The 24,123-nt window shown below is 44.7% G+C and overlaps 1 protein-coding gene across 1 annotated transcript in view; it reads left to right on the plus strand.

Moving 5' to 3' along the window:
* Positions 1 to 9,206: 9,206 nt before the first annotated feature.
* GNPTAB (N-acetylglucosamine-1-phosphate transferase subunits alpha and beta) overlaps positions 9,207 to 24,123 on the plus strand; it is an 81,016-nt gene continuing 66,099 nt past the window's right edge. Inside the window, exon 1 of the mRNA XM_065887205.1 lies at positions 9,207 to 9,323. Within this exon, the coding sequence (XP_065743277.1) occupies positions 9,207 to 9,323 (117 nt within the window). The remainder of the gene's footprint in view (positions 9,324 to 24,123) is intronic.

A 24,123-nucleotide genomic window follows, 5' to 3' on the forward strand; every position in this document is an offset into this window, starting at 1 on the left:
CTAAGATCCCACAAGCTGTGTGGCATGGCCAAAAAATAAAATAAAGGTCAATATGCAAAAGAAAAAGCAAGAGGAAACATTCACAGAGAAAAGAAACAGGATGAGAGCTATAGGAGATTTTGTCTTCTTTGACCTACTAAGAATGTAATACTTTCATAATAAGAAAACTAAACTAAGATTTAGTTAAAAACAAAAGGATATTAAAATTCATAGAAATAATGCACAAAAGTAAATATTTGCTAAGCAGACATTTTTGATTCTTACCCACATTTGTTAGAAATTATTTTACGGAAAGTAATTCACTGGTAAATTTCACCAAAAAGAGAATACTTTGACTAACAGGTTCTGTTCTTATTACACTCTTGTTACTATGATCTTTGAAGCTTCAAGGATGTGCTTGCTGGAATTGGACCTTCTTTGGAAATTATCATTGTGGGTCCTGCCACTTAGAGGTGAAATTGAAACCAAGCAAGACCCTGAAGGCCCTTCCCAGGTACAAGTCTCTCCGTGTCTCTAGCTTCTTGTCTGTAGAAAAAGCTTTAGACTTCTAGGCCTTCCCTGAGTTCCAAAGGGCAGACTCAGTTAATGATTGAGAAAATGAAGAAAAAAAGGAAAAGCAGTCAAGTAAGAAAAGTACTAATAACTTGAACAATAGAGTCACAGGACTCCTAGTTCCTCCTGGAAGGATATAGCTAACAATCAGATGCATATCCTTGAGTTGTTGTATAGAAACCAGGACCCCTGCTGGATAGAAACTGCTAATCAGACTTGTTGGAACCAGAAGGTTGAGGATTGAGATTTCTGAAATAATCACCTTGTTACCTCACCACCAACCAATCAGATGAATATCCACAAGCTGATCACACACCCTCAACCCTCACCCCTAATGTTGCCTTTAAAAACCCTTGCCATCCGGGAGTTCAGGTCTTTTTAGCATTAGCTGCCTGTTCTTCTTGCTTGGTGCCCTGCAAATAAATGCTGTAATTTCCTTCACTACAACCCAGTGTCAGTAGATTGGCTTTGCTGCATGTTGAGTGAGTGAAACTGAGTTCTATTAGGTAACAAAATGTGTTGAGTATTTGTTGTCAAAATCTGTAACTTGGACAAAGGATTTAAGCAAGTTTTAGGCCCATGTCTGAATCATTCATTTATTCATTTTACAAACATTTTCTGAGTCCCTACCCTAACAGAAACCTGATGGGCATGAAGAAGATTTGAAGAAGTATGAGGAGTAGACCCTGCCCTAAAAAAGGCTTACAGTCTTGTTCAAAATACAAGTATGCACTTGAGAATTTCAATAAAAGCATGATGCAGTGTTGCATACCATAAAACCATGGCATCTCACATTTATGGAGGATCTTTTTTTATTTTTTAAATAAAAAAATTTTTGTATACAGCAGGTTCTTATATAGAGGATCTTAACCATTATTTGGTTCAACCTCATGAGATGGTTAATGTCAAATAAGAGATAGAGAATTTACAAGCAGAAGAGATCACTGACTGAGGGTCAGAGTGATTTCTGAGGTTCCAGCCTAAGAATCTGTGAGAGTAATGGTACCATTGATAGAGGCACAGAAGGTAAAACAGGGAGGTGATTTAGGCACAAAGATGATGAGATCTGTTTTAGACACTGAATTTGAAGGAATAGGACGTTATATTGACTAGTCTCCATTTGCTCCCAGATTCACTCCCATACCCTTTGCTGACCCCATAAATGGCTTTTCCCAGCCTCTTGTAGCTTCTGCGTGGCTGGCTTCATCCCTTCTGATAATGCCTGCATTTCTAATCCACGACTGCAACTCCTGTTGGGCAGCTCCTTTTCCACAGCTCCAGCTCTCACCAGATTCTGATAACACCATTTCCTTGAAGATATTGTTAAATATACCATTTCCTTTTAGACATTTCCTTAGAGATATTATAATTTTGCCATGGAATGAAATGGAAAAGGAGAAGAGCAGAGGGCAGAGGTCTAGTCCATGTAGTCTGGACCACCTAGAGAGGACAGGAGGACACAACCCAAAAAAGGAATTTATCAAAGATACTTAAGGGGAATTCCCTGGTGGTCCAGTTAGGACTCTGTGCTTCCACTGCAGGGGGCCCGGGTTTGATCCCTGGTCAGGGAACTAGGATCCCACAAGCCTCAGGGGCTGCCAAAATAAAAATTAAAAAAGATACTTGAGAAGAATCAGGGAAGTATTCTTTTCTGAATACCAAAGTAAGACAACATTTCAAGAAGGGGGTTGTCTGGGACTTCCCTGGCGGTCCAGTGGTTAGGACTCAGTGCTTTCACTGCTGAGGGCCCGGGTTCAATCCCTGGTCAGGGAACTGAGATACCCCATGCTGCATGGCACGGCCAAAGAAGGGGGTTACTGAAAATATTACCAAACAGTATAGGATTCATTATTTCAGTGGTGTTTTATTATTTCAGAGGGCAGTTTTTTTGTTTTTTTTTTAGCACTTGGTTTAGAGTTGAGGGTAGTTGTCTCATCAGAGAGGGCAGTTTTAATAGCAGCAAGGGTAAAAATCAGGTTGTCAAAGGTTAAGGAGGGAACTCACTTTAAGATTTGGCAAGGGATTTGAATTGACATTTCATCCAAGAAGACATACAAATGACTAATAAGCATCTGAAAAGATGCTAACGGCATTAGGGAAAGGCAAGGAAGTACAAATCGAAACTCTACTGAGTGACTATAAAAAAAATGAGAGGTCAGGGGTGGTGGTGGTGGTGGGATGAATTGGGAGATTGGGATTGACATGTATGCACTAATATGTATAAAATGGATAACTACTAAGAACTTGCTGTATAAAAAAATAAATAAAATAAAATTCAAAAATTCCAAAAAAAAGAGACGGTGCCGAGTGTTGGAGAGAATGAGAGAAAACTGGAATCCTCTTGCATTGCTCCTGGAAAGGTAAAATTTTGTGTAGCCACTTTGGAAAATGGTTTGGCAGTTTTTTCAAGTGTTAATGTAAACTTACCACAGAACTCAGCAATTCCGTTCCTTCATATTTACCCAAGAGAAATGAAAACGAAAACATAAGTCCACCTGAAGACATGTATGTGACTGTTCACAGCAGCATTACACATAATGGACCCAATCTGGAAATGATTCAAATGTCCAGTGACTGGATAAACAAAACATGGTAGGAATACAATGGAATGCTGCTCAGAATAGCAAACAACTCCAAGAGAACTTTTTTTTGGCCGCTCTTTGTGGCTTGCGGGATCTTAGTTCCCTGACCATGCCCTCGGCAGTGAAAGCACAGAGTCCTAACCAGTGGACTGCCAGGGAATTCCAAAGAGAACTTTTAGGGTTATGAAAGTATTCTAAATTCTAAGTCTGGATTACGGTGATGGCTGAACAGCTATAAATTTACTAAGAACGTTGTTGACCTAAAATGTCTCAATTTTATGGTATGTAAATTATCTCTCGATAACGTTGGTTTTTAAAAAAATGTTAACTAGATAATATTCTAGGAAATTGAGGTAAAAGAATTAGGGCGGTAAATGGATACAGAAGCCAAAATATTGTTTCATGATTGCTCAACAGACACTGAGGCTTTGACCCATAACTTTTTATTTAATATTATTAGAGAGGAACTTATCTCAATATAAAAGAATGTTTCATTTTTTAAAAAAAGGAATATTTCTAGCTTATCTAGAGGAACTTCTCAGAATTAATTAGCAGTAAATCTGCACATTGTGAAGTGAAAATAAAGCCAAGAAGAATGACTTTACCCATTGACTCTAGACAAGTATGAAGTGGGTTGGGAAACATGAGCAAAACTAGTTCTGTCTCATCTCAGTTGCAGTTTTAATGCAATTAAAACTGCTTTAAATTGAGGACTCAAAGAGGATATCAGCCCTAGGAAGGAATAGAACTGTCCACATTGCAAGGGAGAGAACTTAGAATGTAGCTTTTAGAGCTTTGTTTGTTTCACATGCACCTCACAATGGGGCAATAGAGAGAAACCGGCAGCTAGTCTGTACTTGATGATAGAAGAAAAGACAAAAGAAAATAGACTTTTCTTTTTCATGAGCTTCCCTCTCTATTCACACTTAACGCTAATCATTATTAACCCTTTCCCTTGGTACCCCCTAGAGATTCTTACCATAATCATTTCCTAACCCTTTTGGCCTGAAATGTCAGAGGCATCAGTTATATTGCCTTCTACTGTGATATTTGCACTTCAGATAAACTAACTGGAATTTGGTGCCCTTAACTATATAGCTGGTATCACATGGATTTATACTGTTTCCTTAAGATTGGTAACAGTCACTATAATAAATTTAGAGCATTGCCAAAGCATTGTAGCAAAATATCGGAGTAACCCCTGCCAATCTTCTAGAAGGCAGACTGTGTAAGATACAAAAGTCTTCCTATTTAATTATGCACTTAACATTGCAATGAGTTAGATAATCAGTGTTTACAGATAATCAAATACCTATGTTGAGGAACTTCCCTGGTGGCACAGTGGTTAAGAATCGCCTGCCAATGCAGGGGACACAGGTTGGATCCCTGGTCCAGGAAGACCCCACATGCCACAGAGCAACTAAGCCCGTGCGCCACAACTACTGAGCACGCATGCCACAACTACTGAAGCCCGCATGCCTAGAGCCCATGCTCCGCAACAAGAGAAGCCACTGCAAAGAGAAGCCCGATCACCACAACGAAGAGTAGCCCCCGCTCACTGCAACTAGAGAAAGCCCGCGCACAGCAACGGAGACCCAACGCAGCCAAAAATAAACAAACAAACAAATAAATAAAATATGTATGTTGAGTGCTCATCACTTTGGCTCTAAGGAGCAGAAAACTAAAAACCAATAAAAAAAAAATCATGGAGATCAGAAAGTTCCAAAGGTGTGAGGATCAGGAAATTGATACAACTTTCAAACAGAAGGGTAGGAGTTAGCTTTTGCAGGTTAGGTAGATTTTGCAAAGTATATCATGGTGGGCTTGATATTGATCCTGGGAAATAGTTGGAACCTGTAGTTAAATGGATAGCTCGTGAGAACTTAAATGGGGAAGTATAGGAGCTGGAGCGAGGTGGGCAGAGGGAGAGAGAGAATATATATTCTTTTTGAGCAAACCTGAAACTTTCACAAAAATTGACCATGTACTAGGCAACAAAGGAAGCCTCTATGAATTCCAAAGTGTCAATATCATATGAAATACATTCTTTTACCTTGTTTTGGTCAGATCGTTATTTGTAGACTAAAACATCTACTTATTGATTTAAACAGAAAAAGATTCAGTTGGTTCATCCGTGAACCATTAGGAGGGATGAACAAAGATTTTAGGTTGAATTTGTAGGAAGTGCTCCCCAAACCTCAGCTGAACTGAGCTACAAGGGAGCTGTGGACTCTGCCACGGTCGGAGAAGAGCAGACCAGGTCATCTGCTACAGAGGCAGGAAGCCACTTCCAGCAGTGCTGGCTTCAGAACAAAATCACACCTGCACTGACTCACTGGCAAAAAACAGGTGCCCTTTGCCCAGCTTCTTAACCCCATGTCACTCCCGGATTAAAATCTTCTGTGAATTCATCTTATTAGGAGAATCTAAATTACACCTGGAACCCTAGTTTCAGGGATGTGCCAGTTATCAGTTGTTGCCTCTCAGCTCCGACTTCAACCGTTCAGAACTGGCTCCATAATACTGGACTTGGACTTGGAGTATTTCTCCTTTGTAGTGATTATGATGCTAAACTTTGCCAGTAGAGGGCGCTGGAGGTATACTGGAGGAGGAAGGGGGCGCTTCCTGATTCCAGAGGGTTGTTTTCGGTTTTTCTTTCACGTGCTGCCTGGTGGGTTATTGTACCAGTGTGTGGGGACATAGTGGTGCTCTGCCCCATCCATGAACATCCAGAGAGCCCAAGTTACCACCTTAGCCTAGGTCTGGAACCATCTTGCCTCGGTTCCCCTGATGTGGACACTGCGCCCCAGGCAGGGCACATGCAGTGAAGCCCCACCTCCCAGAGTGCACCTGCATTCCATATTGACATTCATGCGATGCAATAAAGTTAGTACTTAGAGGGAAGCTTATAGTTTTGGAACATTTATGAAAAACAATAAACACTAAAACAACTAGCTCAAGAGCAACAGAGAAGGGAATTCCCTGGCGGTCCAGTGGTTAGGACTCCTTCCTTTCACTGCTGAAGTTCCTGGTCCGGGCGCAAAAATGCCCGCCTTGGGTGCGGCCAAAAAAAAAAAAAACTAGGAAAAAAATTGAGACAGACGAAGAAGTAATATACAAAATGAAACAGAGTAAATAACAATAAACATAACAGAAATTAAAAAACCTAGATGACTTGAGTACATTTCTGGAAATCCCCCAGCCAAAATGATCTAGGTCCAGATAGTTTTCAAAGTGAGTCCTACCTCAAAATTTTGGTGTGTTCTTCATAATAGTCTTTTTTTTTTTTTTTTTTTTTTTGCGGTACGCGGGCCTCTCACTGTTGTGGCCTCTCGCGTTGCGGAGCACAGGCTCCGGACGTGCAGGCTCAGCGGCCATGGCTCAGGGGCCCAGCCGCTCCGCGGCATGTGGGATCTTCCCGGACCGGGGCACAAACCCGCGTCCCCTGCATCGGCAGGCGGACCCTCAACCACTGCGCCACCAGGGAAGCCCCATAATATTCTTGTTTCCATTAACAACATATTGAAATTCAACTCACCAAAACTTCAATAATTCCAACTGTGTACTTGATACTTTTATCAGTTCAAAATATATACATTCATCCAATAATTTTTATCAATTGGCTACTATAGGCAAGGCACAATACTAAGGGTAGGGATATATTATGAATAAGATGGGCAAGTCTCTTGCCTTTATGATGCCTGTATGGCATCGATGAAACCTACCAAAAAACCCACAAGTAAAAATCAAGTAAATAGAATAATGTATGGTCACACTAATGAGAAAAACATGTATATTTGTTTATGTGTACATGATATATTTGCATTCACAAAAATAAACAGTGGGCCATGTTATGTTTTGGCTCTTGGAATTCTATCAGAAGCAATAAAATTTCTTAATAATTTTGTTTTATTTGATATTTTGCAAAAAAATTAAAAGCTGCCCTGGCTTTCTTTTTTAGGATAAAAAAAGAAAGGCATGAGGTCACTTACAACTGACCTGTGTTTTATGAACACACACTGTATATCCTGAAAGGAGGCAGGGGACAAAATTAAAGTAGGTTGTCTGACAACAAGCAAGTATTTCAAACCTAAAGCTGAAAAGTAAAGGCATTTCATAATGTGAACACTTTTTAATTTTATTTATTTATTTTAACAACTTTTTACCTTGAGTAAAGCAAGGACTCAGCTAAATATAGACGTATCAGGAGTTATTTCAACTTTGCTTAATCAGCTAGTTCAAGCTCTTTGTTTAGGTTCAGTTTCCTTATCAAGCTTAAGGTAAGGCCTTCCAAATACACCATCTCTATATTCAACATTTACGTTTTGCAGGCCCAGGGCAAGAGGCTCTTCTTTGTGTAGGATTGTTTATTTTGGTTGCTCATTTTTCATCAAGACCGAGGAAAAGGTGACTCAGAGATGGATGGTGTTTTGGAGCCCAACACTTAAAGCATTCTCGTCTCCTAAGTTTCAAAACCGCTGAGAATGTGGTATAGATACAAAGACATGGAGATCAAAGCGTCAGCTTTAGTACTGATAGAGTTAATTGGAGAATGCTGTTCACCTCCTCAGACAAGTGGGCAGCCAATATTTTCTCCCTGAATGAGACAGACTTTCTAGGCCCAGGCCCGGGCTGGGACACAGGTGCTCCTGTACTTGGCAGATAGTGGATCAGAACTCCTGTCTCTGGCAGACAAGCTCAATTCCTTGCAACCTCACCAGTCAGGTACCTCCCTCTTCTCCTGGGATGAGAGGTGGAAAGAGACACCAGCGGTGTTAATAAAATGTTGAAAGAAAAAAGTGCATCTTGAAATGAAATATTGTCATTGCAAACCCCTTGAGACTTAAGTCCTCTGGTTTTATTCCATTATGTGGTACTGTCTAAACCCCCTCTTCTACCCGAAGGCCCTGCTAGAAATCATCTGGTGCCAAAGTAGAAATAACTGACCCCCTTTGCATGGGTTCCTGCCCGCATGACTTCCAGTACACCACATGACTTCTATCATAACAACTTTTTCTGTATTTAGTGGTTTATGTGTTTATCTCCCCAACTAGACTCTCTGGGAACAGCGGCCAGATCTAGTTCTTTTTTTTCTAAAATTTACTTTATTTATTTATTTTTGGCTGTGTTGGGTCTTCGTTGCGGCGCGCGGGCTTCTCATTGCGGTGGCTTCTCTTGCTGCAGAGCATGGGCTGTAGGCGTGCGGTCTTCAGTAGTTGTGGCCCACAGGCTTAGTTGCTCCGCGGCATGTGGGATCCTCCCGGACCAGGGCTGGAACCCGTGTTCCCTGCATCGGCAGGCGGTTTCCTAAACACTGCGCCACCAGGGAAGCCCTAGCTCATTTTTGATTATCCAACACCAAGCACTATGCCAGGCACCGGACACTAAATACATATTTAATTAATAAATGAATGAATGAATTTAGGTTTTGGCACATTTAGCCCCCAAATTTCCTCTTTCAAACAATATGGTTAGACAGCCAGAGAGGAAAGGAGGCACATAACAGCATCTCGTCTTAGGGCTGTGAAAAAACATGATTTCCCAATTATTGTAAATGCAGGAAGGGTTTTGTGCACCAAAACATTCGTGTCAATATAGCACCGTCTGGGGCGCGGCCTCCTTGCAGAGGCCAGCCCCGGCCCGGTCGCCCGCCCAACCCGGTTTCGAGGATCCCAGCCAGGCCGGGAGAGCCCGCGGCGCACGCGCAGTGGGGGAGGGCACTCGGCTGCCCTCCGCCCCTCCGCCCGGCAGGTGGCGCTGCTGTTCCCACCGCCGCCGCTGCCGACCCCGTCTCTGGCTGGGCTAGACCGGGGCGGCGCCGGCCGCTTAGCGGGCCGCGCGACCGCCTCCGCCGCACCGAGGGCGTGGGCTCCCGGCTCCCGGAAGCGGCGGCCGCGGCGTGGAGCCGAGCCGGCGTCGATCCCCGGAGCGGCAATGCGCGGCGGCCGTAGCCTGTGACCTGAGCGCGGCAGCCCGGTGGGGGCCGCGGAATGGCGGCTCGTTGAGGAGGCGGCAGCGGCGGCGACGTCTCCGGCCCTTCGGGCGCGGCGCGGCGTGTCGGCGGCCGGGGTGATGCTGCTCAAGCTCTTGCAGAGACAGACCTATACCTGCCTGTCCCACAGGTATGGGCTCTACGTCTGTTTCGTGGGCGTCGTTGTCACCATCGTCTCGGCCTTCCAGTTCGGAGAGGTGAGTAGAGGCGCGGGAGCCCTGGCCGGGGCGCGCTGAACCCGCAGGACCCCAAGGCGTCCCAGCCCCGGCGCGCTCCACTCTTGCCTTGCCATCCTCCCTGCAGCTCCGGGGACGAGCTCCAGAACCTGCCCTTTCCCCGGAGGCGCCGCGAACTCTGAGCTCCTCTCCGGGCTGCGGTTTCAGCACCTGGGATCCAGACCTCGGTCTCCCGACGGTTTGGGGGATACACGCTCCTTCTGCCGAGTCCCTTTCCCTCCAGGTGCCTTCTTCATGGTCCCCAAGTCATTTGACTTTCTCCCTCAGGCCTTGTTCTCCACGCACCCCTCTCCCGGGACCCAGAGTTCCTAAATTGCACTGATTTCTCAGTCCTTGCCCCTCCTGCGGTTTCCTCCTCAGGTGTCACCCTTCTAATCTTTTCCCTTTGACAGAGGCACTTTATATTCTTAATCCCGTTTCTTCCCGGATCTCAAAACTTTGTCCAAGAGGGGTGTTTTCTTGGCACGTGAATTTGCAGTGGGGAGAGTGTACGGGCCCCAAATTTAAAGGACTTCCACGTGAAAAGGTGCTTTTTTTTCATTTTTTTGGTCTCTTATTTGAGACAGCTGAATATCATCAGTGAGCCCTTAGAGGCTGTACTGGTAGATGTGAAAACACTGATGTGTGTCATCTCCAAACACTTTTCTCTATCCCGAGATCAGCTGAGCCTAGGGCCCCTTCCTGTGAACAGGATGCCCATAACCGTCTTGGACTCCAGCACCCAGTCTCTTGGGAATCAGCACAAACTCTCGGGTCATGGGATATGCTAATCATTTAGATTCCAGATCACACAAACCCAGCCTGTCTTGATCTGCTGTTAGTTAAAGCATATGTATAAGCATAAAGTAATTCGATAAGATTGTAAACCCCAGAGGGTCCAAGCAACAGGTTTGGCAGGTGGAAACACCCAGGTTTAATAGATTTTGTGCCCCTCTGGGTATGGACTTTAAATATTTTCTTGAATGAAACAGCCTTTTGATTTAGGTTGCATGGCTATTTCATGACTGACGGTCTAATATAGTATTCTTTGTCGTAAACAGATGTACAAGAGACTATGAATAGTTGAGAACTGGAGCACACGTAGGTGATTTTAGAGACCATCCCCTTTTAAAATGTGGCTAGGAATTGGAAGAAAGTTGTATTTTCAAGTTGTTAGAAATTCGTCTCTTTATTATTTTTTTCTTTTTTGGGGGTAGGAGGTTGCAAAAGGTTTAAAAATTGACAGAATATTTTTCAGAAATGCCACAGTATACATTTGCTTGAAGTCTGTACCCATGCTGGATTGTGGGCTCCATAAGAGAGGGTGCTATCTTTAACCACTGTGACCAGGTGCTGTGCCAGGTACTGCCAGAGTATACAGTCTAAATATTTGTCTAATGAATATATGGCATGGTTTTCAGGTTTACACTTTTAGTAGTTCTTGGTCTAGGGGCTGATGAAAATAAGTCTTATAAGTGAGGGTTGAGAAAGTGCCCCAGACTTGTAAATGTGGAATATGTACCCAATATTATACTACCTGCTGTTCTGTCTTCGTTTCATGCATTGCACCTTAATGCAGTGATTGTATCTATACATAGTTAAGTGTCTTATTGCTGATAAAAGATTTTTTTGGCCCTGAGTAATTTTAAGTTAGCTGTTTATTAACTCCCCTGCAGTGTGAAGGTGACTCAAAGGCATCAGTTGTTAGCCTGCCCTGTCCCCTAGGGCTCTGCCATCACTCCGGACGCCTCGTCTCGGTGAGGCAGGGACTGGATTAAAGGTCATTCACCTGAAAAAAAAAATTTTTTTTTTCTTTTTATGTATTCCACGTCTGGTTATTTAGTTACTGAAAGTCTTGAAATGGCCACAGATCTTAAAGTTTGGAACAGACAAAAGAAATGAGAGGCGAAGAATGCCAGCAGGTGGCATGGGAAATGGAAACAGCTGGCTCCATACCCCTACTATATTGCCTGTAGTTAATTTCTACAGTGCAGCTGAAGAGGAGCTGCAGGATTAGCAGATCTGGGCTTGAATGCTGGTGCCAGTATTAATGATCGTGATCATGGCTAATACATAGGGCTTATCAGATGTTAGGCACTCTCTTGACTGCTTCACATATATTAACTCATTTAATCCTCACAACATCATACCTGTGAGATGGGTACTAGTGTTAACCACCCCCCACCCCTGCCTCCAATACCAAAGTCTGAAGGTGATCAAGACCCTTACACTCAGCCCACCGTATCCACCAGTTCCGCATCAGGGATACTGGAGGGCTGACTGTATACCCGTTTTACAGGTGATGAAACTGAGGTACCTGCACAAATTAATCCAGCTAGTTCATGGCGGAGCTGGGCTTCAGACCAAGGCAGTGTATGGCTCCAGAGCTGTACTCTTAAGCATGTCTCTATAGCTTCTCAGATAGTCTGGGCTGTCCCTTATACGATCTTCAAAAGGATACTTAACCTCTCTAAACTTCAGCCTCCTCATCTTCAACAAGGAGGCAAGAATACCTTCTTTGCAGGGTTGAGCCTATTAGCTCCTAGCACATAATAGGCTCTCATTAAGCGGTAGAACTACAGCTGCTATCATTATTGTCATCAACTATCTTATGCCCTCCGCACTTATTTTGAAACAAACCTTTGAAATAGAACATGCTCATCACACAGTTAATATTACCAACTTGTTAATAACTTCACTGATTGTAATGGGTCGAAGATCATTGTTAATTGTGGGTTCATCACTATCTTTTTTCCCTCTCTCAGGATAAGTGGTATTATTGGCTGCTACCTTTTAGTAAGCTATTTGTATACTCATCCAAGTACTGAGAAAGAAAAGTGGAATTGAGAGAGGGAAGTACTAAAAAAATTTTTTTTTTATTTTCCCCTTAAGTTGAGCCAGGTCTTTTTGAAGAACTCTTGGGAACTCTGATTAAACAAAAGCAGAACCTGATCCAAACCCACAGGGAGGGCCCTCTGGATGGGGACTAATGGCCACTGAAGTGCATCGCCTTGGGTGAGGGTAGCAGGTAAACTAGTTGATTTCGGCGAGTCACGTGGCCTCCGGGAGCCTCAGTTTCCTCATCTGTAAATGAATGATTATCCCTTTTAGCTCAGAAACTTCTGATTTTAAATGTTTGTCCTCTGTTAATATTGTATAGACCTTAAAACGTGCTTTTGAAGTAAAAATCTGTTATTTCAGGGTCCTCATCATTTAGTACATTTTATATGGAAATCCACAATCCCTTATCTGAAAATTCTACTGAACCTTGGAATTAAACATCGGTATCTTGTAGTGAAACATGTATTTACACTCAGTGGGGAGAATAAAGACTATAAGTAACTTCAAGTCAGTTTAGGTCAAGTTTTGCCACCAGATGAGTTCAGGTCAGGTCAGGTTTTCCTGCCAAAAAAGATCTTCAGTGTTGAGAGCTTTTTGGATTTTAGGATTGTGAATAAAGGATTGTAGATCATTACTGGGTATGTGTGTATCTGTGTGCATGTGTGTGTATAAAATACAATATATTACTTCCTTACATGTACTAAGTATGGAAACAAAGAGGTGTCCAAAAATTAACTTCAGTGAGGGAGTCAGACAAGTTCAGATAGAATCTACCCATACTGGGCAGTAACCCTGGCCTCCCTCCTCTCTTTTGCTCACCTGTCTTCTATCGCCATTTTGGATTAGTTAGATATTCAGTGAAAAAGAAGATTGAAAACTGGGTCCAGCTCCAGTTTCTCATACTGGCCCAATTTCAAGAAAGAAATTAGTTATGCTTATATTTGATTACTTTGCTCATTAAACAGATACATTTTGAGTGTGTTCTTTGCCAAAGGCAACAAATAGTTGACGTTAAAGGAACCTGGCCTGAGAGCTGGGAGGCAGCCTCTGGCCTGGCTCTAGCCCCACCATAAACTGTATCCTTAGTGGTTTCCAGACTGTGTTACTCCCAGCTGCCTCCTAGGTTGGGGCAGCCACTCTTACCTGTCTGTGTAGATTTCTTTTGGGTGTGGAGAAAACTTTCATTATTAAAAATGTTTTAAAACTTCCAGACTGGATTTCTCACACCCCCATTTTCGCTTTAATGTTCTGTGAATATACATTTATTGGATGTTTCACATGGGAAAGCATGAACTATAATGTAATGGAGTTCGTGCTACAGAGAAAATGCCAGTGGCTGCACTGAGCCTCTTTTATTTGGCCGTGCTGCGTGGCTAGCGGGATCTCAGTTCCCCGACTAGGGATTGAACCTGCGCCCTTGGCAGTGAAAGCGCAGTCCTAACCACTGGACCGCCAGGGAATTCCCTCACTGAGCCTCTTTAAATGGTATCTTTCTTTTGGGGGCTTTGGGAGAGATACACAGCCCAGCTAAGTGTCAAATCAGAGACATTGTCATTTTCCCTGCTATTCTTAGCACCTCTAAAATGCTTTGTACCCAGTAGGTGCCAAATAAATACTTGATGTGTGAATGAATGAATGAATTGGGGGTGATCTTAAAGAACCTCCCGTTAAGCTCATTTCCAGTAAAGATAAGTTTTCTACTCTGATGCAGCCCATCTTTACTTACCTTTTATTTCTCAGACATGATTGGTCAGGTTATACCCTGTATGGTGGAGGGTACTGTCAGATACAAAGAATTATGTACAGCTCATCCTTGGCCATCTTTGGCTAGTTGAGATGAGGCCATGATATACATATGAGTAACAATACAAGCGAGTAAGTAATTGAATGCCTGAGTAGGTACACAATAATGACTTAGAAGATCAGAGGAAGGGAAGAAAATTATGCGTTGAAACATCCTAAGGGAAGTTGAGACTTTTATAAGGAGACGGGAGCTTTTTCTTTTTGAATTATTAGTGGTTTACAATTGTTGCTGGTATTAGCCAATGGCAGTTGGTTGCAAGTGATAGAATTCCACTTCGGACCTGGGTTAAGAAAAAAAGGCAGGTTTTTGACTCATGTAGTTGAAAAATATAGGGTGAAATTTCTGGCTGGATCAGATCGAGGTGCTCACATGATGTCATCAGGACTCCTTGTCCCTGTTCTCCAGCTCCATGGGTTTAGTTCTCAGACAAGCTCTCGCCGTATGGGAGCCAAGATTGGTGGCAGCAACTCCAGCAGCTGGTCTCCCAGTTTAGTAACCTTCTCTTCCTCATTAGTGCCAGCTAGACCCAGGGCAGCCTGCCTAGCTGGGGAGTGAGTGCCCTTGTGCCTTCATTAACCACCTTGATCATTTCCGGAGCTAGGGTTATGGGTGGGACTGTCAGCCTCCACTGAACCACATGAACTGAGAGGGGTTCCCCAGAGGGAAATCAGGAGGCTGTTATCAAAGAGCCAGAGCAACAGATGTCCTAGACACTGGCTTGAGTCAAAACCCATCTTTTCCTTGGCCTTGACATTGACACATCGACATTGTGACTGTGATAGCTGTTAGCCCTTTACCTTGTTATAGAAGATGTGAAGGTGTGTTGTTTCCATTTTCCATTTTTGATACTGTGTTGTTAAGTACTCTAATCTGTGAAACTTGTATTGTTTTAAAAATTTTATTTATTAACTTTTTTTTTGCTGCATTGGGTCTTCGTTGCTGTGCGTGGGCTTTCTCTAGTTGTGGCGAGTGGGGGCTACTCTTTGTTGTAGAGCATGGGCTCTAGGCGCGTGGACTTCAGTAGTTGTGGTACATGGGCTTAGCTGCTCCACGGCATGTGGGATCTTCCCGGACCAGGGCTCGAACCTGTGTCCCCTGCACTGGCAGGTGGATTCTCAACCACTGCGCCACCAGGGAAGCCCCTGAAACTTGTATTGTTTTTTTTTTTTTTTTTGGTACGCGGACCTCTCACTGTCGTGGCCTCTCCCGTTGTGGAGCACAGGCTCCGGACGCTTAGGCTCAGCGGCCATGGCTCATGGGCCCGGACCAGGGCATGAACCCGTGTCCCCTGCATCAGCAGGCAGACTCTCAACCACTGCGCCACCAGGGAAGCCCACCGAAACTTGTATTCTTGAGTGGGCGTATTAATATGGAGTTTTGTTAAACACAGTGCTAGTGTGCGCTCATAAATCTTTCAGTAACGGTTCAATATATATCTGTAATGGGTGATTTGATAGTTGCATTTGATTTGACTTACTCTTGAGGTCTAAATAATGTTGATCTTGTTAATGAAATTAAGCAGAAAATTAAGAGAGAAAAGCTTAACCTGACCTTTTTGCAGCATCTGTCACCCCATGTATGTGGGAATGCTCACTCCCTCTTTCTCAGGAAGACCCCCTCTTTGTTCTCCTCGTCCTCACCGTTACTTCTCTGTCTTAAATGCTGGGATTCTCCAGGCTTTGCTCCCTGGCTGTCTCCTCTTAGAGGGGATGTCAGGTTTCAGACCCCAGCCGGATGCTTGTGACTCCCCGGTTCCAGTGCCTTGCCAGCAGGTCCTGGCTGCACACCTCCTGCTGGCTGCCTGCAGCACGTCCCTGCCACTGCGCCGTGCTGTGATGCAGGGGCCTCTCTCGTCACGGTACTCTCTCCTCACCACACGCAGACGTGACTGCAGAATAATTCTGTAACAGTTCAGCGTCCTTCCAGCTCCTGAACTCTCCCAGAAGACACAGGAAGAGTTTGCCCCAAGACCTCATCAAACCTTTCCTGGAACTGGCCCCAGCTGGATCATAGAGCCACCCCTAATAGACACCTTAAAAGGAGGAAGAGGTTTGCTTTTTGACAAGTCTGATGCCCCCGTGAAGTTGGGGCCCCTCTCCTGAACATTTGTGTTATATGCAGGTGGTGTTCCACTTGGAAAGAATAGGTCGGTGTCGCTGGCGGCTACTAGCTGTACGGTCGTGTTGGTGAGCACAGCCGGGAGGACACGTAGCAGTTGTCTTTTTCTCCCACTGGCCGTTGACGTCAGCTTGTAGGGTTAGCTCTGCCTCTGCCCCTGGATGAGACACTCTTGTGGGCCTAACTCAGCCTGCTCTTGTTACTCCTGGGTAAGAAAATGTCCCGTGGTTGCTTCAGATTACAAAACACAATGTCAGTTCAGCCATGAAAGCCTTCAGTCTCATGTCACAACAGAACTTTGAGCCTGTTGAAGTTTCTTGCCTCTCCGGCCCAGGCCTGCTCCAAGCAGAAAGCCTGCAATTGAGGAAGGGAGCTTGGGTACGGTGGGCTGCTTCTCTCTTTCTGCCACGGAGCCTGTTTCTGACCCCTCCTGGGTTGTGGGACTGGGAAGAAGGAAAGGAAATGAGGGCAGGAAAGTCCTTCCTAAATAGGCGCTGGAGCTCTGCGATTTGCTGGTGTCACAGCTCGTTCTCTTCTGAGTGCTTTCAAAGGGCATCCTTCAGAGACCCCACCCTGAGCACTGTCACTTGCTTTTACTCTGCTGAGAGCAAATGCCTCTTCCTCTGGGCTGGTTACTTGCTCCTTCCTTAGCCCCTCAGTGTCTGCTCTTCTGGGGAACCACGGACCTGGTCTGAGGTGACCCTCTGCAGTGCTCTCTTGTGCATGGCCCACATCTCATCTCTTGCACAGGTGACCTGCATCCTTTGCTCTGTAAGAGAGGAAAGATACCTTTTCCTCTACTCTCCTTAGTTCTCAGCTAGGGCCCCTGTAACAGAAGACAGATTAGCAAGAGAAAAGCATACATTTATTTAATGTAAGTTTTAGGGACTTCCCTGGTGGCACAGTGGTTAAGAATGCACGTGCCAATGCAGGGGACGCGGGTTCGATCCCTGGTCCGGGAAGATCCCACATGCCGTGGAGAAGCTAAGCCTGTGCGCCACAAATACTGAGTCTGCATGCTCCAACCACTGAGTCCGCGCACCACAACTACTGACGACCGCGCACCTAGAGCCCGTGCTCTGCATCAAGAGAAGCCACCGCAGTGAGAAGCTTGCGCGCCACAACGAAGAGTCGCCCCCGCTCGCCGCCCCTAGTGCAAGCTCGTGTGCAGCAACGAAGACCCAGTGCAGCCAAAAAATATAAATATTTTACATGACCTTGGGGCCTTCATAAGGAAATGAAGACCAAAGAAGCAGTTAAACCCGAGGGTTGTAATGCTGGGCTTGATGGAGCATGGAGAATAGCGGGAAAAATGCAATAGGACAAAAAAGGGTGTGCGCTCTGGAGAGTAAGCTGGGGGAGACGCGAGGCCTGTTCATTCACATTTCTTGCGGCATTCCTCTGTCTTTAGAGATGAGGATTTCTCCTTTCTTCCTAGCATAGAGAGGGCCTGTCTCACAGAAAGTCTTATGACCTGTTTCAGAGGAAGGTCAGAAAATCCTTTTTATGTGGTGTTTCTCAAATTCATTCAGCTTGAAATATTCAGTTTGCCAAGGTGCCGTATTTGGAGGTAGCATGTCCTGAGCGCCATCAGCTCAAAGTGGGGGTGTGTGGGCTGACTACAGCCTGGCAGTAATGTCTCCCTGTCCCCGGAGCCCGTAGCCAGCCAGCCCTTTCTGTTTTCTCAGGTACGAGGTGGATGTTGCATGCACCCAACTACGTGAACCCGAGGTTGGCTGTCTTGGTGATCCTAGTTGAGTCCTTTTCCCGGATTTGAGGTTTCCTGGCGTGGGAGAGAGATTTCTACCCCTGTCCTTTAGATGAGGCAGAACGGGATTAACAGAGTGCCAGCAGCTTCCCAGAGCTCTCCTCTGACCCCTTCTGCCATGATGTGGATGAGTTTTCAACCACCTCCTGAGGAAACGTTGCACCTTGGTCCTACATATCGCTTTGGAATGTGGTATCTGGTATATTGGTGCTTTAGAAGAAACATGTCTAGATGTACGGCTTCTCAAAGCAGGTACAAATTAATTGAGCTTGCCCAGGAGATGAAACTTATTTGCCATTTCTGTACTCGGCTCTCTGAACACAAAAATGTTGTTTTTCTTCCCTTGGAATCCTTGTACCCCAGCAGAGCACTTAAATCATTCATTAAACTAGTAAAGTTTTTGTTGCAGCACTGCCCCTGGGCTTAGAGCAGTGAACAGAGCCCACTGGTTCCTGCAGACTGAGCGTTTATATCCTGGTTGTGCAGTCAGACATTAAATGCTACTTAATTACAATTGTGAAAAATGCTAAAAGGGGAGAGTGTTGTGGGAGAGACCAGCAGTGAGAACCCATCCTGTAGTGGCTGGGTCAGGAGAGGCTTTCTTTCTTTTTATTTTTTAAACATCTTTATTGGAGTATAATTACTTTACAATGGTGTGTTAGTTTCTGCTTTACAACAAAATGAATCAGTTATACATATACATATGTTCCCATATCTCTTCCCTCTTGCGTCTCCCTCCCTCCCACCCCTCCAGGCGGTCACGGAGCACCAAGCTGATCTCCCTGTGCTATGCGGCTGCTTCCCACTAGCTATCTATTTTACATTTGGTAGTGTATATATGTCCATGCCACTCTCTCACTTTGTCACAGCTTACCCTTCCCCCTCCCCATATCCTCAAGTCCATTCTCTAGTAGGTCTGTGTCTTTATTCCTGTCTTACCCCTAGGTTCTTCATGACATTTTTTTTCTTAAATTCCATATATATGTGTTAGCATACGGTATTTGTCTCTCTCTTTCTGACTTACTTCACTCTGTATGACAGACTCTAGGTCTACCCGCCATTACAAATAGCTCAATTTCGTTTCTTTTTATGGCTGAGTAATATTCCAGAGGCTTTCTTGATGCAGTTTGAGCTCAGCTTTGAAGGGTCAGAACTACTGAGGCAGAGAGCAGAGGGAGAGCAAGTCTGCTCTAGGCCGTTGGTTCTCACCTGGGAGTGATGTTGCCGCTCAGCCCTGAGGCGTTTGGCAGTGTCTGGAGACATTTTGGATTGGCATGACTGGGGCATGGGGTTGGTGCTGCTGGCATTAGGGATTCTGCTAAATATCCTACAGTGCCCGGAACAGTTCCCACAATGAAGAGTTGTCAGGCCCTGAATGCCAGTAGTGCCAAAGATGGGAAACCCTGAATTAGAGGAAACAAGAATGGCTGCAGGGCGCTCAGTCAGGGGCCTTGCACTAGGCTGGTGGAGGGCAGATAAAGAGAAGTGGGCAGATTTGAGAGATTTAGGAGGCAAAATCATCTGGCCTTCATGTTCCATTATGTGCCAGACAATCCACTGACATCTTGGTATATAAAAGTGAACAAGATAGACAGGTTCATTTGTCCTCCCAGACCCTAACGATAGGTGCTCAGTGAATATTTGTTGAATGAATACTTACAAATATTTATTTTTGCTCACTGATTGTGATTGAGCCTGTGAGGAAAGGTGGTTTAAATAAGATGCCTGAAGTACATAAGGTACCATGCATAGTGCCTGGTGCAAGGTGCTGAGTAAATGCCAATTCAATGCCAAGTGCCCCATGCCAGCCCTGATCTTCCCTTGACCACAACACTCACGGAGACCACAGGGCACCTACCTTCTGGCCTGATGTCCAAGGTCACACTGAAGAGTATATTAATCTTTTCTTAGAGACGGAGTAGAAAAGTTCACAATGATTTCTTTATCTGAGTGCGCTTTATTTTGGTTGATATGAAAGCAGAGGAGGCAAGTGCCTTATTAATTTAGCACAGCCTGCACTTTACAATAACATATGTTATCCTGGTTCCTTCTAAACTGTAACAGACAATTGTAGCTGTGATAGGTCGTGTATATTCACAACGTATCTTTGTAAGTTCTTACTGTCCTTAGATTGTTTCAATCTTGTGATCCACATGCAGTGTCTTCAGCAGGTGATTAGTCAGCCTGTGTGGGATTCATACATACACTAAATTAAGCAGGGAAAAAAGTGATCTTTCAGAAATGTTACAGACTAAGTCACACTTGTGCAAGGAGAGTCAAATGCATTCTGTATATGATCAGACTAAAAACTGTATTGCCCTTTATTTTTTAATTTTTTATTTATTTTTGGCTGTGTTGGGTCTTCTTTGCTGTGCGCAGGCTTTCTCTAGTTGCGGTGAGCGGCGCCTCTCTTCGTTGCGGTGCGCAGGCTTCTCATTGTGGTGGCTTCTCTTGTTGCGGAGCACAGGCTCTAGGCACGTGGGCTTCGGTAGTTGCGGCACGCCGGCTCAGTAGTTGTGGCGCACGGGCTATAGAGTGCAGGCTCAGTAGTTGTGGCGCACGGGCCTAGTTGGTCCGTGGCATGTGGGATCTTCCCAGACCAGGGCTCGAACCCATGTCCGCTGCATTGGCAGGCAGATTCTTAAGCACTGCGCCCCCAGGGAAGCCCTGTATTGCCCTTTAAAATTGCTTCCTAAAATTGTTTCTTCTTTGAGGTTCTAGTTTATCCCTCCTTCATTACCTCTCTCCATTAGGTCACTCAGCAGAGATCAGTGGAGGTGTTTACTCTGGGCCAGGTACTCTACTACTTAGAGACACAAAGATGGTTCTGTATCTTTCTGCTATTGAGGAGCTCACTCTCCAGACAGACCAGCAAACAGGCAAACTTAAGATGCATTGTGATAACTTAAGTTGAAGAGCTAGGCCTGGGTGTCCGGGGAAGTTTCTCAGGGTGACACGTGAGCTTGATCTTGAAGGAGATGGCTGAGGGAAGAAACGGGAGCCCCTCCCCCCTTGTAAGTGAAGGATGCTCTAGATGTAAAGGTATGGGTATGAGAGGTAGCCCTCACCTTCTGGAACAGAAGTGGTTCTGAAGGGCTGCAGCAGCGTACCCAGGAGTGAAGCTGGAGAGGCAGGCGGTGGCCAGTTTAGGACTCGCCTATGGAGTGACTCCAAGGAATTTGGATTCCTCCTGAAGAAAATGGGGACCATTCAAATGGTTTTAAGCAAGAGAGTGATGAGTCAAATCTGTGTTTAGAACAGTTGCTCTGAGGTGTTGTGGACAGTGAACTGCAGACGGATAACTGGGAACAGGAGACTGTGGGGCGTAGTAGGGCTTCAGGTGAACCTGCCACACTGGGTGCAGTGCTGCACAGCCAGCAGGCTTTGCATGTTGATTTTTATAATTGTACAAAGGCCTGAAAGAACAATGTCTTTGCTTTTGGAAACTGGCATCATCTATATCTAATTAATTGCTTGACTTTTTGGGCGAGTCTCTTTATTTTAAAGTTGTCCGTACTGAATAGTATGTAAAGTAGAGTAACTTACATCAAAGTACAGTCAGCCCTCCATAGTCGCAGGTTCCATATCTGCAGATTCAACCAACCAGGGATTGAAAACATTTGGGGAGGACTTCCCTGGTGGAGCAGTGGTTAAGAGTCCGCCTGCCAATGCAGGGGACACGGGTTCGAGCCCTGGTCTGGGAAGATCCCACATGCCGCGGAGCAACTAAGCCCGTGCGCCACAACTACTGGGCCTGCGCTCTAGAGCCCACGAGCTGCAACTACCGAGCCCACGTGCCACAACTACTGAAGCCCGCGTGCCTAGAGCCTGTGCTCCGCAACAAGAGAAGCCACCGCAATGAGAAGCCTGCGCATCGCAACAAAGAGTAGCCCCTGCTCACCGCAACTAGAGAAAGCCAGCACACAGCAACGAAGACCCAACGCAGCCAAAACAAAAAGGGGGGGGGGGAATTCTAAAAAGCTCCAAAAGGCAAAACTTGCAAGTGCGCCAGCAACTATTTACATAGCATTTACATTATATTAGGTATTATAAGTAATCTAGAGATGATTTAAAGTATATGGGAGGATGTGCTTAGTTTATATGCACATACTATGCCATTTTATATAAGGGACTTGAGCATCTGTGGATTTTGGTATCTGTGGGTTGGAAGCAGGGTAGGTGTCCCTAAGGATACCGAAGGACAGCTGTACTAAAGAATCACTGAGATTATCGCATTTAAAAGTAAGCTATTACCCCAAGCCAGCAGTTTTCCATAGGTAGTCTGGGGACCCTATCCAGTGATCCACAAGTTCAAACTATTTACACGGTAATACTAAGGCATTATTTACCTTTTTTCGCTCATTCTCTTATTAGAGTACAGTGGAGTTTCCCAGAGGCTTAACAGACATGTGACATTGCAGCAGACTGAATGCAGAACACAAAGATACTCCAGTTGTCTTCTATGAAACCACGCATTAAAGAAATTTGTGAAAATTAAAAACAATGCAACTCTTCTCACTGAACTTTTTTGTTTAGGAAAACAGTTATTTTTCATGAAAATCTTTATGTTGCCCTGTAATGGGTTTATTTCTTAAATGAACAAATATTTTAAAATTTCCTCAGTTTTAATTTTAATATGGTGAACATCAGTAGACATAACCCACATAAAATTTAAACATTTAAAAACTCTTTGGAATCTTAAATAATTTTTTTTTTTTTTTTTTTTTTTTTTTGTGGTACGCGGGCCTCTCACTGTTGTGGCCTCTCCCGTTGCGGAGCACAGGTTCCGGACATGCAGGCTCAGCAGCCATGGCTCACGGGCCCAGCTGCTCCACGGCATGTGGGATCTTCCCGGACCGGGGCACGAACTCGTGTCCCCTGCATCGGTAGGTGGACTCGCAACCACTGCACCACCATGGAAGCCCTTAAATAATTTTTAAGAGTATAAAGGGGTCCTAAGACTGAAAAAGCTGAGAACCTCTGCTCCAAGAATTTAAGAATAAATATGTGGTGGGACTTCCCTGGCAGTCCAGTGATTAAGACTACACACTTCCACTGGCGGGGGCGCAGGTTCAGTCCCTGGTTGGGGAAGTAAGATCCCACGTGCCATGTGCCCCCCCCCCAAAAAAATAAGATGTGGTACCTGTGTTATGGAAATTTAAACCACCATCATCTCTCACCACTATTGCTTCGTTACAATCCATTCTCCCCATTGCAACCAGGCTACCTTTTAAAAAATGTGAATCAGGTTACATCATGCCCATTGTACACAGTAGAAAATCCAGACTCCTAATGGTCTGTATGTAAGATCCTAAATGCGCCACTTCTTTGAGCAGGTTGTGTCACGTATCCACTGTGTGTCCTGTAACTATTTCTACAAAAATGTACCCTAATAGACTACCTTCAAGTTTGCTGGCTTAAAACAGGAGCAGCAAACTACGCCTGTTTTTGTATGGCCTGCAGTCTAAGAATGGAGTTTACGTTTTTAAGTGGCTTTAAAAAACTAAAAGAAGAAGAAGAATTCATAACACATGAAAATTATATGAATTGTAAATATCAGTGTCCATAAATAAATGTTTTAGTGGAACATAGCCATGTGCATTCATTTACTGTTGTCTATGGCTGTTTTCTCAGTACAACAGCAGCATTGAATAGCTGTGGCAGAAACCATATGGCCTGAAAAGCCTAAGATGGTTACTGTTTGGCCCTTTACAGAAGAGGTTTGTCAGTCTCTGGCTTAAAATGACAGTTATTTCTTCTCTGGGATGTGCAGGTCAGGTGGGAGTTGGCTCATCTGGGTTGGACTTGGACCCCATGTCTTTCGTCCTGGGACCAGCAGACCAGCCTGGACATGTTCTTCTCAAACAGTGGTAAAGGCACAGAAAGCAAGCGGATACTGGCAAACCTGCCTGAGGTTTAGGCTCAGAATTGGTGCCGTCTTTTTGTTCCTTGACACATTAGGTTTGTGTCCGCCTTAGGACCTTTGCACTGTTGTCGCATCAGGCTGGAGAGCACTGCCCGCAGACCACCATGTGACATGCTCCTGGTCATACAGGTCTCAGCTCAGTAATGCCTTCTCAGGTGGGCCTTCCCCACCACCCAACCTAAAGCAGCCTCTTTCACCAGGTCACTCCTTTTTCTATTCCCCTTCTTTTTAAAAGTAGTACTGGAAATATGTATGTGTGTATTTAATGTCTCATTTCTCTCTCCCTCAAAATGTAAGCTCCGTGGGAGGAGCATTTCTGTCCTAT

Source organism: Phocoena phocoena, chromosome 11 (genome assembly GCF_963924675.1).
Source record: "Phocoena phocoena chromosome 11, mPhoPho1.1, whole genome shotgun sequence".
Lineage (NCBI taxonomy): Eukaryota > Metazoa > Chordata > Mammalia > Artiodactyla > Phocoenidae > Phocoena > Phocoena phocoena.